The sequence below is a fragment of the Macrobrachium nipponense genome, chromosome 10, assembly GCF_015104395.2.
Source record: "Macrobrachium nipponense isolate FS-2020 chromosome 10, ASM1510439v2, whole genome shotgun sequence".
NCBI lineage: Eukaryota > Metazoa > Arthropoda > Malacostraca > Decapoda > Palaemonidae > Macrobrachium > Macrobrachium nipponense.
Window position 1 is genome coordinate 94,554,329 of NC_087204.1, and position 15,186 is coordinate 94,569,514.

The 15,186-nt window shown below is 38.8% G+C and overlaps 1 protein-coding gene across 1 annotated transcript in view; it reads right to left on the bottom strand.

Annotated features, from left to right (window-relative positions):
* The window catches only part of LOC135223766 (uncharacterized), a 52,502-nt gene extending 46,994 nt beyond the window's left edge, over positions 1 to 5,508 (bottom strand). The window contains exon 1 of the mRNA XM_064262530.1: positions 5,040 to 5,508. Coding sequence (XP_064118600.1) covers positions 5,040 to 5,120 — 81 coding nt within the window. The 5' untranslated portion in view covers positions 5,121 to 5,508. The remainder of the gene's footprint in view (positions 1 to 5,039) is intronic.
* Positions 5,509 to 15,186: the final 9,678 nt, after the last annotated feature.

The following is a 15,186-nucleotide window of genomic DNA, read 5'->3' on the forward strand; positions in this document are numbered from 1 at the left end:
TCCTTTCTAACGCCTACTTTCCGCTTTTGTGCATTTATTCTCATCTGCCCAGACTCCTACGTATATATTTAAACTTCGCTGGCATTCAACGCCGTCTATTGCTTGTCTAGGTTGCGTGTTCTCTAGTCTCATGTTTGCTTCAGCAACCTGCAAATTAGTCAAAGTTGACAGTTTGTGATTCTGAGAGCGTCTGCAACGGCGGTGATCTGTGCCTTTACAATTGTATAGATCTCTCTGCCCAATAACACCGTGCTACTGTGTATGTATGAATTTATGTATATATGTCGTACAATGGCTCACTCACATATGCATGTACATTTGTGTGGCGAGTGATGCACCAGGCAGTCGTTCTCCTGCAACTTTTACCCATAAAAAATTTGCGGTTGCAAGCTACTCAAGCAGTCATCTCGTTCTCCAGTTACGACCAGACTTTGGTCTTCTCCTGATGATGACAGTCTTCCTCTCTTGAAGGATTTGACATTGACTTTTCTTGAAGTTAATGTTTTCGTTAATTCAGATTTATTTGACTTCTCGGGGAACGTGTCAATAAATCAAGCGGGATTTACAGGTTGGTTGAAAAGGTTGGTTTCTTCACAAGATCTTTGAGGTTTTACTTAATTTGTTCATCTTTGTGACTCAACCTGACTTCTGTATATTATAGTATGTGAACATGAATAGTTGGAATGGCATATTTATAAGACTGGTATCTGTAGGTCTTGGTTTACAGTAGGAGAGAAGGAATTTTTAACTCTTTACTATCGGCAAATATTTGTCGAACTTTTTTTTTTATAAGTATTCGCTTCATTCTTACGTTCGGATAATTTTCTGCAAGGTGACTAGAATACTTACAATGAATATATTTCAATTGGATGTAAAATCTATGCTTTTAATAATTAATTTCAGACTCTCTCTCTCTCTCTCTCTCTCTCTCTCTCTCTCTCTCTCTCAGCATAATTGAATAGAAATTCTTCGGCCATATATTGTCCTCTCGGAAAGCCTCTAGTGAACCCCTGGGGTTCCATAAACCCCAGGGCGAGAATCCTTGGCACAGGGCAAAGAAAACTAAATGTTCCTTAATGAGCCTTCAGGTAGAGCGGCAACCTCGTCATTGAAAATCCATGTATAGAAAACGAGCTTCACGCGTAGGAAACCGAAGCACCTGCTGAGTTTACAGTACATTTCTGAAAATAAACACCGGGAGACCTACTTTACAGGCATTAGCTTCACACACGTACAACAAACAAGCGTAAACAGGGGTGAATGAATACAGCCCCATCTGGCGTTCGTGTCCGTGAGGGAGGAATAAGGCCATAAACACGGATTTATGACTCTGACCTTATCAGGGAAAGTCGGGACCTCTCAAATTTATACAAGGATCGTCAGGAGAAGAAGAGGTCATATTTATGGCTAAGCAGCTGCGACTACGAATGGTCGTACACTAAGTAATTCGGGTGACAATGGGGCATGACTGAACTGGTTATGCTTGTGCACCTACTATTCATCTCTAGTATAAAAAAAATTAAAACTCTTTTGATACTCCAAAAATACAAATTTATATTGGTCAGGCTTCAACTACAGAGATCACTATTGCATCGCCGTTACTAGTATTTAAAATGCGAGAACTATAAGGTCACTATCGCTTATTTTTGCTTACTAATACACGGGCAGAGGCCGGGGGTTGGTGGGGGAGTGGGGTGGGGCAGGCGCTGGCTAATTCAAAGTAATACTTTACAAAGGGTCGGAACATAGATCTCCTAACACCAGAAGGGGCATGGCACAATATAATTATGTTTTCAGCAAAGAACATAGTTATAAGTTATTGTTTTTTATTTGATGATAGAACCTCGTCTTCAAGTAGGTATAAATATATATTATATATATACACACACACACACACACACATATATATATATATATATATATATATATATATATATATTATATATATATTGGCTATAGAAATTATTCAGCTGAAAATGTTAAAGGAATTTATTTCTCATATCTTATGACCTATTCTTACCGTGTAACGCATTAATCACGAATTTGCTGATTTAACAGTTAGCTAGCCCCCCCCCCCCCCCCCCCCCCCCCCCCCCCCACCAATCTCTCTCCTCTCTCTCTCATCTCATCTCTCTCTATCTCTCTCTCTCTCTCATCAGTATTATATGAAGTTGATACAAAACAAAGTCTATTAATGCAACAGTATCCTCAGTATATATATGTATATATATATATATATATATATATATATATATATATATGGCTGTAGTTACTAAATACCCTGTAACCCTGTAAAGGTCATGGCGTCACGGGGAGGCATGAGTGAGTGGTTCAAATTAACTCAAACAGGGGAGTGAGTGCAGGGGGTCTAATGAGCAACCGTAACGAAAAGATTGAATCATACATCGGGAAACCATTTTCCCACGCGGTGCACTGTAGGCATTACTGAAGGATCTTCGCAGTGTCCCTTCGGCCCCTAGCTTGGGATGAAAAGATGTCGAAGGAATTTAAGTTAATTCAACTCGGTAGAGATCAACAGAAACAATGCACAAATAGTTCCAAATAATGCATGAGTGGTCAAAGCGACGGACTCCAGGGTCCATCAGCGTGCTTGTGAAAGCAGTCACTAGAAATTTAGAAATGGAAATTGTATCATTTGCATGTACAGCTGCAGTCTCCTGTATGCATATTGCATTAGCATAGAACATATCTTATAAGGCAGTTATTATTATTATTATTATTATTAGTATTATTATTATTATTATTATTATTATTATTATTATTATTTAAATTTAAATATATGTACATTTAAATAACTTGATTTGTTTCTCCAAAGCAGTTATTGTTTGTGTAATAAGGTGCTCTTCCCATTAGCCGATAGATTTTGGAAAAAGTCATACGTATGTTACTCACAATGATACCACACACACACACACACACACACACACACACACATATATATATATATATATATATATATATATGTGTGTGTGTGTGTGTGTATACATATACACACACATATATGTGTGTGTATATATATATATATATATATATATATATATAATATATATATATATATATATAATACAATAACTACGAAAAAAGGTGATAAAATCCGTTAAGAAAAAAATGAACACTCCTGACGGAACTCAAACCTTTCGTAAGTCACACCTGTAATTTAGTCATAATTGACGAAGTGAAAAAAAATAGTAGTTTAAAAGTTTGATTTCGAACACACGCTGAATAAAAACTGGTGACATTCATCTCCAATTGAGAAGGAAAACAGGTCTTGTTTTTGCTTTTGTCCAGGTGTGAACAGCTGTTGATCAAGGTGTTACTCATGAATGACTAAAACCGCGCCTAATCGGGCACGACAATGCTAGGTGTGAGGTTTGTGGATACGCACATGTTACTCTTAACGTGTGCATAATTCTGATTATTTGACCCACACATACACATAACCGCACATATTCTTTATATGTATGTGTGTGTGTGTATTGTGTGTGCATTGATCCGAATATCATATTATTATTATCATGAACCTAAAGGCGCGAAGTCTCACACTGAACTTTATTGCTTCACAGCGCGAACATTCCACAGCGGAGATTAAAGGCCTCCCTGAATCACTGTTGGGCCAAAAGTGGCGGTGCCCCCAGGGGAGACCTACGAACGTTGCGTAATATTTTTCGTGCCTAAGCCTCTGAAAGGTCTTGTGTGACCAGTCGCCCCTTTCTATCTCTGCTGGCTGTGATGCCTCGGCTATTCACGCCGGCATTTTCATCCGACGTGAATCCAAGTTAATGTTGCCTTGGGACATTTTACTTAAAAGTTCGCCTCTCTCTCTCTCTCTCATTTCATCATTTCTATTGCTTGTGTCTCGTTGATCGCAATTCGGATAAATTGGCATGTTTTAATAATTCCAAATTCACATGCAAAGGAGTATTGTGGTATGTCCAGTTAAGAGTTAAAATACCGCCCTTATACGCTTAGAAAAAAAATCGCTCTCCTCTCAGCACACTAAAGTACTTTCGTTTGTCATCGGACACTTGTTAGTCGAAGCTTGTGAGCTTGCACTAACACTTGAGCATATTTCTTGCTCCTTTTATTCATTTTCATTCTCAGACAGGTCAGGATGAAGAATAGGTACTACAGCTGCATGTCTCCTTGACGCGTTAACAAAAGCCGATTTAATCTTGCGTTCGTGACAAAGCCGTGAAAATTGTTTCACAATGTCACTTGTGACTCTCAGATCCCATAATTCACTCTGATATATGACCAGACACCTGTGGGTCCTTTGTGTCCTGAGCTGTAAAGGAGGATAAGCGCCCTTCAAGGGTAAGTTGGTACTTATTAAGAAATATATTCAGCTGTGATGATGAAGCTCAAAGTCATCGGCTATATTGAACCAAATTTATTAAATGTGGCAAAGGCTTTAATACTGTTTCGATCAGCTGACAGCTGTTAATACGATACGAGTTTTAGGGCATGACTAGAATTTTCTATCATATCGTATTTCGAAGTAATTTTGTAGCTGAATATAAGTAGGCAGGTGTGACATTCAAGACGCGAACTTCTTATTTAAAAATTTCCTAATTGATCACGCGCGAGCGCCTACAATATTTATCTATATTATATTATATTATATATATATATATATATATATATATATATAGTATATATATATATATATATATATATATATATATAACTGAATCACGAAAGTTTGGAGCGTGATACATGCATAATTAAAGGTATAAGCCACTTCGTTGTTTATCTTTCCTTCGTGGCTTATACCTTTATATGTATATATATATATATATATATATATATATATATATATATATATACATATATATATAGATATATATATATATATATATATATATAATACAGGCGTACTTACAACTTACATTATAAGCTTTCTTGCTTGCTTATCCAGATAGGTCTATAAGAAGCTAGTTGACAGAATTCAGACATTTTAACCGACTTTCAGTCGCTACTCTTGCAAAGACTTGGTAGTTGCCGCCGAAAACACTCACCAGGAAAGAGATGACCCCGATGGCCAGGGAGCCCGCTCGCAGGTCCAGGCAACAGCAGCAGCACTTCTTCAGTATACTCATGGTGATGACGAAACCGACACTCTAAGGAGTCTGGGCGCTTCGATTGCGATAATCGAACGTGTAAATATAGTACTATTTAAAAATCCTCTGGCACTCGCTTCTGTATAGATTTTTTCCGACTATTTCCCTTCACATTAACGGACGCGACTCGACGGTTTCAAGTGAAATTCTCAACCCTCAACGCAGAACTGCGCAGAGAAACTCTTTCGCTCTCGGGAGAGGTGTTGCGGGATGGATACTACTACTACTACTACCTCCTCCTCCGACCAACACTTTGGTGGCGCACGAACACACGAACGTAGAAAGACCGTTCCTCGCCTCTCCCGGGGTTCCCTACCACTGGCGGTCTCTCGATGCCGGGCTGGTTACGACTGGCAACCTGTGAGTGTGACTCTTGGTCAAACCCCTTCTACCCACATGGGTTGATGTGCCACGTATCGCCAGATCTTTGCCTTTCACGTTTGTCATTTCGTTATTTCACCCTTTGAAAATCCTCCCTTATTGTATTCAGCTCTTGGACGGTTTCCGTTTATAAGGATTAAAAGCGAAAAAACCATTTATCTCGGGGCTTTATGTTTTATTTTGTCGTAAACTAGATATTTTTAATGCTCGCATCTTGCAACCTACTACTTGACAGGTAAGAGGTGCAATATTAGTTTGTGGCTGAAAGACGCATGGGTGCATCGGCAGTAGTTCAGACATTATAAGGTACAATATGCGACATTATTGATCAAATGAGAATTTCTGTTTATGAACCTCTAAGATCTGGGCGTCAGTAGATAAGAAATACTCAATGTATAGTCAATGAAGAGATGATGATGTGTTAGTTTTCCGTACACACGAATCATCCTTGATTCGGTATTTAGAAGTGAAGACGTGGTAGTGACTTGCCTTTCTTATTTTTCTGTTCTGTCCTTCATTATGGGAAGTGACTTTTTTTAGGTGAATATTGTTTTCTGTTATTTATGCCGTACACTAATTCCAAGTTAGTTACACTCGTGAATGAATCCTCTTGTGGACACTGACTCTTGGCACCTCGGGATATGAGGACAGGCATTAATTAGCTGGCGACACAAACTCTTGTCGTGGATCGTGTTCGCAAATATATGAAGGTGGATTTGATCTCACCACCGAATGTATGGCGCAATGTGGGATAGATTCATCTGTTGTAATTTTTTTTTATAGAAAGCCTGGCAACTTCAATCCACATCTACATGGGAAAGCTTTTGGAACAACGTAAAATTTTGCATATTTTTATTCCTAAAATGATTGAATTTACTTTTAAATATTTGTTGAAAATTTTACTAAATTTATTTTTCATTTTATTGTTCCTTCAGACTTCATAATGTGAGTTGCTTAAGGAGCAAGAGCCTGTGCTGTAAGAAGGACACCTTAGTTTTACATACTATTCTCAAGGTGCATGTAGAGCATGGACTTTATGTATAGCGAAATCAGGCATTTCGCGAACTCCCTGAAATTTCAGGCAGATAGCGAAATGCACTTAAGGACATTTGGTCCCCCAGGGGCTAGTACTAAAACACGGCGAATCGGCCTATATTGTTTCGCCGTTGTTAGTACTAGCCCTTGGGGGTCAAATGTATTTCGCCGTGTTTAGTACTAGCTCTTGGGGATCAAATGTCCCTAAGTGCATTTCCCTATCTACCTGAAATTTCAGGCAGTTCGTGAAATGCCTGGTTTCGCTATCTACCTATGACATACATATATATACCATCATTAACTGTATATATTTTTTTCTTCAGAAAATCTGGATGATGTGAGAGAAAAGTTCTGAAAGTATAGGCGAGGGGAATGATTGTTCCAATGCGTAAAGATAAAGGAAATATATAGAGATGACTGTAAGGTTTATAGGGGCAGAATTCAGTACTGTAGGGAAGATGTTTTTGTAGGATTTTTATTGAGAAAGTAAGACAGATGGTTTAATGGGGGGAATAACATTGTGAGTATAGACAAGACATAGCTTGTGTCGATCAAGTATTCATGAAAAGATAATGTGAGAAGTTTGAAATTGAAAGGAATAAGCTCTATGTGGCAAATATGGAGTGAGGAAAATTAAACGTTATGAAGGAATTGATAAGGAGTCAAAATGGAAGTTGCTGAGGTTTCATGGTTGCAAAAGAATGCTAGATGATTTACACCGGAAAGAGCGTCTGAGACGAGAGTGTATTGTGTCTTAGTGTATTTTTAAATAACTTTTTGGATGAAGAAATCCAAGAATTCAGATAAAGGGGCAGACAGTCGATGCAGGTGTAAAGTTGTGGGAAAAGTAAATGGGCTTTGGATAAACAGTGGAATGGTGGTTGTTTGAAAATGATGCTCTTCTGATTGGGGATAATGAAGAAAAATTGCAGAAACTTGTTAGAGAATTTGAGTGATAAGCAGGAATAAGTTTATAAGGGTAATCAATGGAAATGAGGAAGATGGCGCCATGAATATTATTAATATGGATGGTGGAAGAATGAAAGCAGTTAATTTGCATACGTAATTTGGAGTAAATGTAAAGAGTGACAATATGGTAGGATGAGAGAAAATGTGTCAACGAACAAGTAAAAAATAAAAAATAAAAAACCTAGGTAGCAAAGCCAATGTTGCCATGTATGTAAGAATAGCTACTAAGCCAACCCTTATGGAGGTGAAGTGTGGATGTTAAATGCGTTTGGAAGGTTGCAAGTTGAGGTCGTTCAGGTGAATCTTTGTGTAGTATTTGATATACGAACAATGAAAAGGGGTGAGAAATGTGGAAGTATTTGCGTAGGTGGAGGGATGGATCAGTTAATTGAGATGATGATTATGGCCATGTCGAAACAATGGAGGACAATAAGTTGATGAAAAACACGTTTAAAAATCGGAAATGCTGAGAAGAAAAAGACCCAGAAGACACTTAGAAATATCTGGATAGAGGGCTTGATGGAGATATTGGAAAAGATGGACCTGTACATCCTGGAATAGCGAGACTACTTGCAAGACTGTGCGTCAAGTAGACAGGAGTTCTGTTGTTGAGCCGTCTGTTCGGTTCTTAGCCTAATTCATGTTATATAATCAATAAGGCGCTTCCATTATGATTTGTGCTGCTGGAAGTAACTGGAAATTTACTCCATTTTCTCCATGATGAAGCAAACTTTGTTTTTTCAGTCCTAGTATTCCTATAGTCTATAGCAACCAGTTCTATATCTAAGCTCTCATGAATTCCAAGAGCCATTTGTGATGTTTGAAATTCTACATGCATACCGTCTGGTTAGGCTACCTGATGCAGATGCCCTCGCAATGCTAAGTCGGTTGTAGAATACAATGGCTGTTGCTATTTGTCATTCGTACAACTTTTACACCTAAGAGTGCTATAAAATGCAGCAGACGTTTAGGAAGGTCAGATGTATCAACACACAGTGAAGCTCATTTGTAGTATGTACTGTAAATCTCTAGTGACACAACACTACGAACTCATGTCTGTATTTGTTAAAACATTATGTATTTACGAACGCACAAATATCTTTTCTAATGTTAGTCGTCTGGTCCGGTCTTTTTTTTATTTTCATCCACTTTTCAGCTTTCTGCAACTTATGTATGTCTCATGGTTACGTTGCACATGAGCTGCTGAAAGAATATGTTGCTGAATACTGAATCGTCTGCTCTAAGGCCCAAGGAAGTGGCGCCTGTGGACTCTGGGAGTCAGTTCTCCGGCTTGAATATGGACTGCTGGAGGAGCTAGAGTACATGCTTTAGTAGATTCACATCAACCGTGCATTTGATGTCTAGGCCAGTCCCATGCGACGCTCCTGATTGGCTGTTGATAAACAGGATGTCCTGCCTATGTTAACTCTCTCTCGAGAGAGTTAACATAGGCAGGATGTGTGCTCCACCTCTCCTGGAAGACGTATACCTCAGGAGAGATGGAACGTATACATCCTGCCTATGTGAACTCTCTCGAGAGAGACTGAGAGTTTCCAGCCCCGTGATTGGCTTATCAACAGCCAATCAGGAGCGTCGTAAGTGACTGGCCTAGACGTCAAATGCACGGTTGATGTGAATCTACAATATCATGTAGGCAACAAAGGTTTCCATCCCTTGAATGGAATGGTGGAATGTATAGTATAGGCCAAAGGCCAATTACAGGGACCTATGAGGTCATTCAGCGCTGGAAAGGGAACTGAGAATAGGTAGGTTTTAGAGGTGTAACAGAAGGAAACCTCACAATAGCACTCTGAAATCATTGTTAGGAGAGTGTGGATAGCAAGATAGAAGAAAGATATGAAAGGAGGTAGAGTAAAATGAATGAAAGGGGTTGCAACTCGGTGCCGAATGGAGGCTGCAAAGAACCTTTCGTATTGCCTAAAATGCGCTCCTGGGGGTGAACTGACGGCAATAACCCCCTACAGGGTTCACTCCTTGGATGTACTGTTACGCTTGGCGGGATTAGTTTTCCACGTTACCAAGGGCGGTCGTGCGATATGTAAAGCAGAGTTATTGTAAATACTGTAATGTGAGGATACATTTCCCCACAGTGGCGATAAATGTATCCACAAGTCTTTTATGTTATTTATTATTATTATTGTTTCCCTTCGCTCAATGCTGTACTAGTTTTTTCCCCACAAGACAGGTACCACAGTGTGCGAGAATTAGATTGTTACTTGGGATATTTGTCAGTTATTACCACAAGTTTTTTTCTTAACTTTGTTCTAATTGCCAATGACGAGGTTTTTCTCCAAGTTAACATTATTCTGAGATTCTTGGTGCCAAGAAAATTACGTTGTAGTAGTTTATCATTTTGACACCAATATATGAGGGCATTGTAATTTTTTAAAAGGATTTTTTCTTTCTCTCCATTAGGCCCTTTTAAAATAAAACAAAAGTTGCCCAACACCATAGTAACCAATCTTCCCACTAGGTACTCCGGGAAACCTTGAAGACCCTTCTCAACTGCTAAAAACTTAATTCTTGTTGGTAAAGAAGACACGATTTCGGTACGTAAGTTTGGTAATCGATTCTGAATTGGTTTCGGTGTTTGGTACAGAATATTAAACTTATATTTTTCGGAATTTTGTCAGTTTTGAGAGGAGAATAATTATTTACACGATCTAATTTTTTACTATTTTCTGTGCCTTTTTTTATGGATCTGTTCTGATATTTTCTGATACTTTCTGATGACTGTTTTCGTGTGGTGATTTTGGGATGAACTTCTCTACTGTATCAGTAAATGAAATATATGAAGTATTTGGTAACTGCGTTATGAACCCTCGAAAGAACTTCAGTGTAGTTTACTTGGTATATAAAGTGTATTCTTCCCAGTCCGCTTTATTTATATCATAGTAAGGAATGAAATGACTCGAATCGGCATACAAGTTAGTTATCAAAATGATCCAAACCACTCCACTACAATCCGTTCATTAGAGGTAAAACACAGGGAGAAGTCAGCTGATGCCATTGTAGGCTACCATGGGTGTTTGAAAAATGTTTCAGTACTGACTACATTTAAGCAACGGAATATATCGTTATCAGTTGGATGTCCGTCAACAACTTGACAGCGTGAGTCCCCCCACGGAAAATGTATGCATAGTCAAATCAAAAGTACTATAATTAAAGTTTGGTTATTGTTATGAATTGCATAGGGGTATGTGGCTGCTGCTCATGATATGTAAGGTTATGGCAGGATATTGAAATGTAGGACTTTGGATCACCAATTTATCACGTTGTTATTTTTATGATGGGTCCAAATTAAACTTCCACGTTCTCTATCTGATTTCGAAGATTGAAAAGTAACTTGTAACTCTTAATCTTATCATGCTGTCTAGTGTGTTGGAGACATAGACACATTGGGTTAAATTCTGATGTTAACTTTTGCAGTTCATCTAAACAGATTGCAGCTTAAACTCGATTTACATTAGAATTTTTCATATTAGGATTGAATCTTAGATAACAGTTGTCAGGTTATAGGGTTTTAACTGCTTCGCTCTTCTTTTCAGCTGTATTCCCTAATGACTATTTATGATTTGTAATGAAATATTTTAACCGGAGTGTTGGATGTTTTACTATTCGAAACTGCATATTCATCGAGGCATCTTGTAACCTTTGTTATAGGTGTATTGCACATAAATGTATTTTGTGAATACTCGGTCTATATTTCATTTGTGCTTGTCAGTTGTCGATGAAGTTTGTGACCACGCTATATATAGATTGTTCATTGGTAATGGCAGTGTATTTAGTTGTTTTATCAAACACTTCTGGGCTTCACACTGGATTTCAAAGACTTCATCTCTTTTGGGTGTTAACTGATAACCTTCACTTGCTTGGGAAGCTGGGGAATTTATCCGATTTCCTTTTGCGCTTATTCTGTCGTGTCCATTTCATTTTTATCATGGTTGATAGGGTTCAGTGGAACTTTTTTCATTCAGAACTTTCAAATATTTTGTGTAGATTTCTTTCCCTTATATTTCTACTGTAGTTTTTTTTTCATGACTGAGGGACCTACAACCTCGTTTTCCTTTTTTTTCTCATTTTGTTTTATCTAACAGCTAATCATGCATTTGTAATAAATATTTCTTCCAAACTTGGTAAAATCCTTAGATTGCAGAACATTAAGGAGTTCATATGTTTTTAGTTAATATCTATTCGTCTGAACTTTCATTTTTTGTCTTTTTTTCCGTAGAACCATTAGTTGACTGAACTATTTTATTATAATTTTATACTAGTTATTTCACTGTTTTGGTTGGCTGTTATTTTGTGTTTTTTATGATTAATTGAAAAATGCACTTTCTGTATTAATTTTGCTTCTTTTCTGTCTATTAGTATCTCGACTTATATATCTAGAATGGACATTATTTTGATATTCTAGTGTCATGGTCACCTCCGCAGTGGATGCAAAAAGGTGATAGAAGATTCGGTTACGTTACGTCGTTGCCAGGTCTGCATTATGCACATTTAATGTGTATCATTTTTTGTGCGCCCATATTTACTACAATTTCAACATTTGTCTCAGCTCTGTTTTGTCCTTGAACTGCCTACTGAATTTAACCTTTACCACGTCTACTGATACTTTTTTTTTTTTTTTTTTGGTAGGTATCTCGTAACACTCAGTCATGTATGTCATTAGATTATCTTTTTTTGATGGTCAGTTTTTTTTTTTTTGTCTATCATTCCATCTTCAATACTAGGCAACTTGTAGTACCTTGCACGCTATTTGTTGTATCGTATTTGGCTTCTTTGCCAATTTCTTTAGTTTTAAATGCCAGGTAGTGTTCCGAATGGTTTTTGATGGTGGCGTCATCCAGTAATTTTTCTTCGATTTCTTACTATGACATTTCTTTTATCTGGGTATCTGATTACTATAGTATATGATTTTCAAGTTTTAGTTATATCTCCTTATCTGTTTTCTCCTACCAGAAATCTATACTGGTCCACGTATAGTGGCTAGTGTGGCGGCATGCCAATCAGATGTCGTTGGTTCATGTCTCCCCAAGGATGATGAAAAATTGATTCTGTATCAGTAATTTTTCATTGTCCTGGGGAGACGCAAACCCACATCCGAGTGGCATGCCACAACACTGACCACCATACCAGTGGACCCGTATAAATTTCTGGTATGAGAAAACAGATAAGCAGGTATAACTAAAACTTGAAAATCACATACTGTAGTAATCAGATACCAGACAAAAGAAATGTTATAATATCAAATCAAAGGAAAATGTGTGAGGTCTGCAGTGGGAGGTTGAAACCAACACAACATTCTTTGGAAGCTTGAATTTTAAGTCAATGGCCCCTGTGTGCTTGTTCCATATGAATAGGTTTCATCTAATGAAATAATAAATAATTGTCGTTCTCTATAAAGAATAAAAATGGATCAAGGTTGAATTTTGTCTAAAGTTCTGCTTCATTGTTTTGCAAACCCATTTAATCTTAATGAGTCTTACATGTCATTATTTGGATTTGTTTTTGGATGAAGGCAGTAGTGTCTGTTTCAATGTTTAAGTCATCAGTGTCTGGTCTGATAAATGTATTAATTAAACATGAGTTACTGTTCATCCCGGTATTTTCCCATGCCTACCAAGAATCTACCTTAAATGACATTTGAACCCCATCTTATGGGTTGCAAATATGCATAAGGCTCCTAATGCCTTGAGGGTTGACAGACCATTGGTTTTTGACCCAAGAGCAGGGCATGGGAATAGACCTTCACTTACTTGACACTGTCAATTACTTGAATTCTAAGAGCAGTAAGGTCAGTCTAATTGGGTAATTACATCAGTGGGGTTTTGCAGCAAGGGATGAATCCAGTGACTAACAAAGCATGGAAGTAGTCAGTTGCCCCTGCCCTGGGTCTAGTACTGACAGACCAGTCGACCAGAATTAAAAAACATGAACATCGCCTACACCATAAAATATAAAATCACCATCCAACCATTAAAAAGTAGGACTGATGTTCTCTCCAGGTACAGAGTAACCCCCAGCCTCTCCGTAGGACTCAGCACCTTAGTTCAAGGCGTGGAGAATAAGTAGGAAGAAAGGATTCCTACCCTTCCTTCCCCAACACTCTGCCAGCCACAGGCATATTGAATATGGTTTCAGATCTTAAAGATAATGGGACAGGAAGACCAACCTACACTTCCAATAAGTAGCTTGAATAATCGATGATAGGGATAAGTTGTGTCTGAAGGCCAGTGATGTGGCCACCACTATGATCTCATGAGCCTTGACTCTGACAGACATTAAGACCTATTCTCAACTTGAGTATGGGCTTCAGTGATCAGATACTCTAAAAGAATGCCAAGGCATCTTTTGACAGGAAACGAGACGGAAGCCTAACCAAGCACCATAAATTACTTGCTGGACCTAGAATCTTTTCTGTTCAATGAAAATAGTACCTTAGTGCTCTCATGGGGCAGAGCTTTCTCCTCCTCGTCTGGGCCCAGTATTTCCATCAGGCTTTTAATACTAAAGGAACAAGGCCAGGGTTTGGTTGGGTCTTCATTTTTAGCTAAAAAGCCCAGGGTGGTTGAACATACAGCATCACCTTGGGAAAATCAGACTCTCTTGTCGAGAGAATGCTCTTCACTTACCTTTTTGGCTGTCGCTGACAATACAAGTAAAAGTTTCTTCCTAGTAAGGTATCGCAATGAAGCAGAATGAATGGACTTGAAACGGGGTCCCAAGAGCCACTTCAGTCAGAACTATATCCAAATTCCAAGAGTCTGCCCCTAGCCCCTTGGATTTGGAGACATCAAAGGATTTGATGATGTCGGACAGGTCTTGCCGAGTGATCCAAGGAAGGCAAAGCCCGTCTGTATACTGAACTCTTGGGTACTGTAGGGTGCTCAGATACTAGAGGCGCTAAACCGTGTTCAGGCGTAACTAGAAACTCAGGAGTTACTAGGAGCTTGGCGGCTCTTGGACACCACTGGGTGCTCACAAGAGGAAGAGGAACATATGGAAGCAGACAAATGCATGGGTTCCTGCACAGGATGCTCTGGGGTATCCCAGGAACTTCACGAAGACTGCTGCAATGGTTCTCTAAATCTCTTGCAAGGCACTGTTGGGGAGCGGAGAGTCTGCTGCAGGCCTTTTCAGTGGCTGTGATTTATCACAAAAGTGCCACTGGCACCTCTTCTCAGGGCTGGAAGCCTCGGAATTCGAGGACAGCCTATTCACTTCCATCTGGAAGCCTTTCCAATGGCTATCCTTAGTCGCAAACAGCTGCCTCCACTGACACTACACTGTCACCTTTTCTCTCCTCTTTGTCCATAAGGGCTTGCACTGATTTGCTAATTGAGTCACTGTATCCACTATTAATCCCATCTTGATGTCAAAGTTACCTACATTCTTCCACTCTGGGCTGGCAAGGAGGGGTTGCGTTCAGAAGCAAGGGGGCTGGTAAAGGAGTAAGTTAAATAGTTGAAGGACTGGGGACAAGTGACACAGTGGGAGTAGGCAAAGAAACAGTCCTCTTACTGGCCTTGGCTTCATCAGAGTAGGTGAACTTCATATACTCTCTTTTAATGTTAAACACACTATGGGTTGGGGCTTTGTAGCCATCAAATTTGTCCCGGAATTTGTAGCCAAG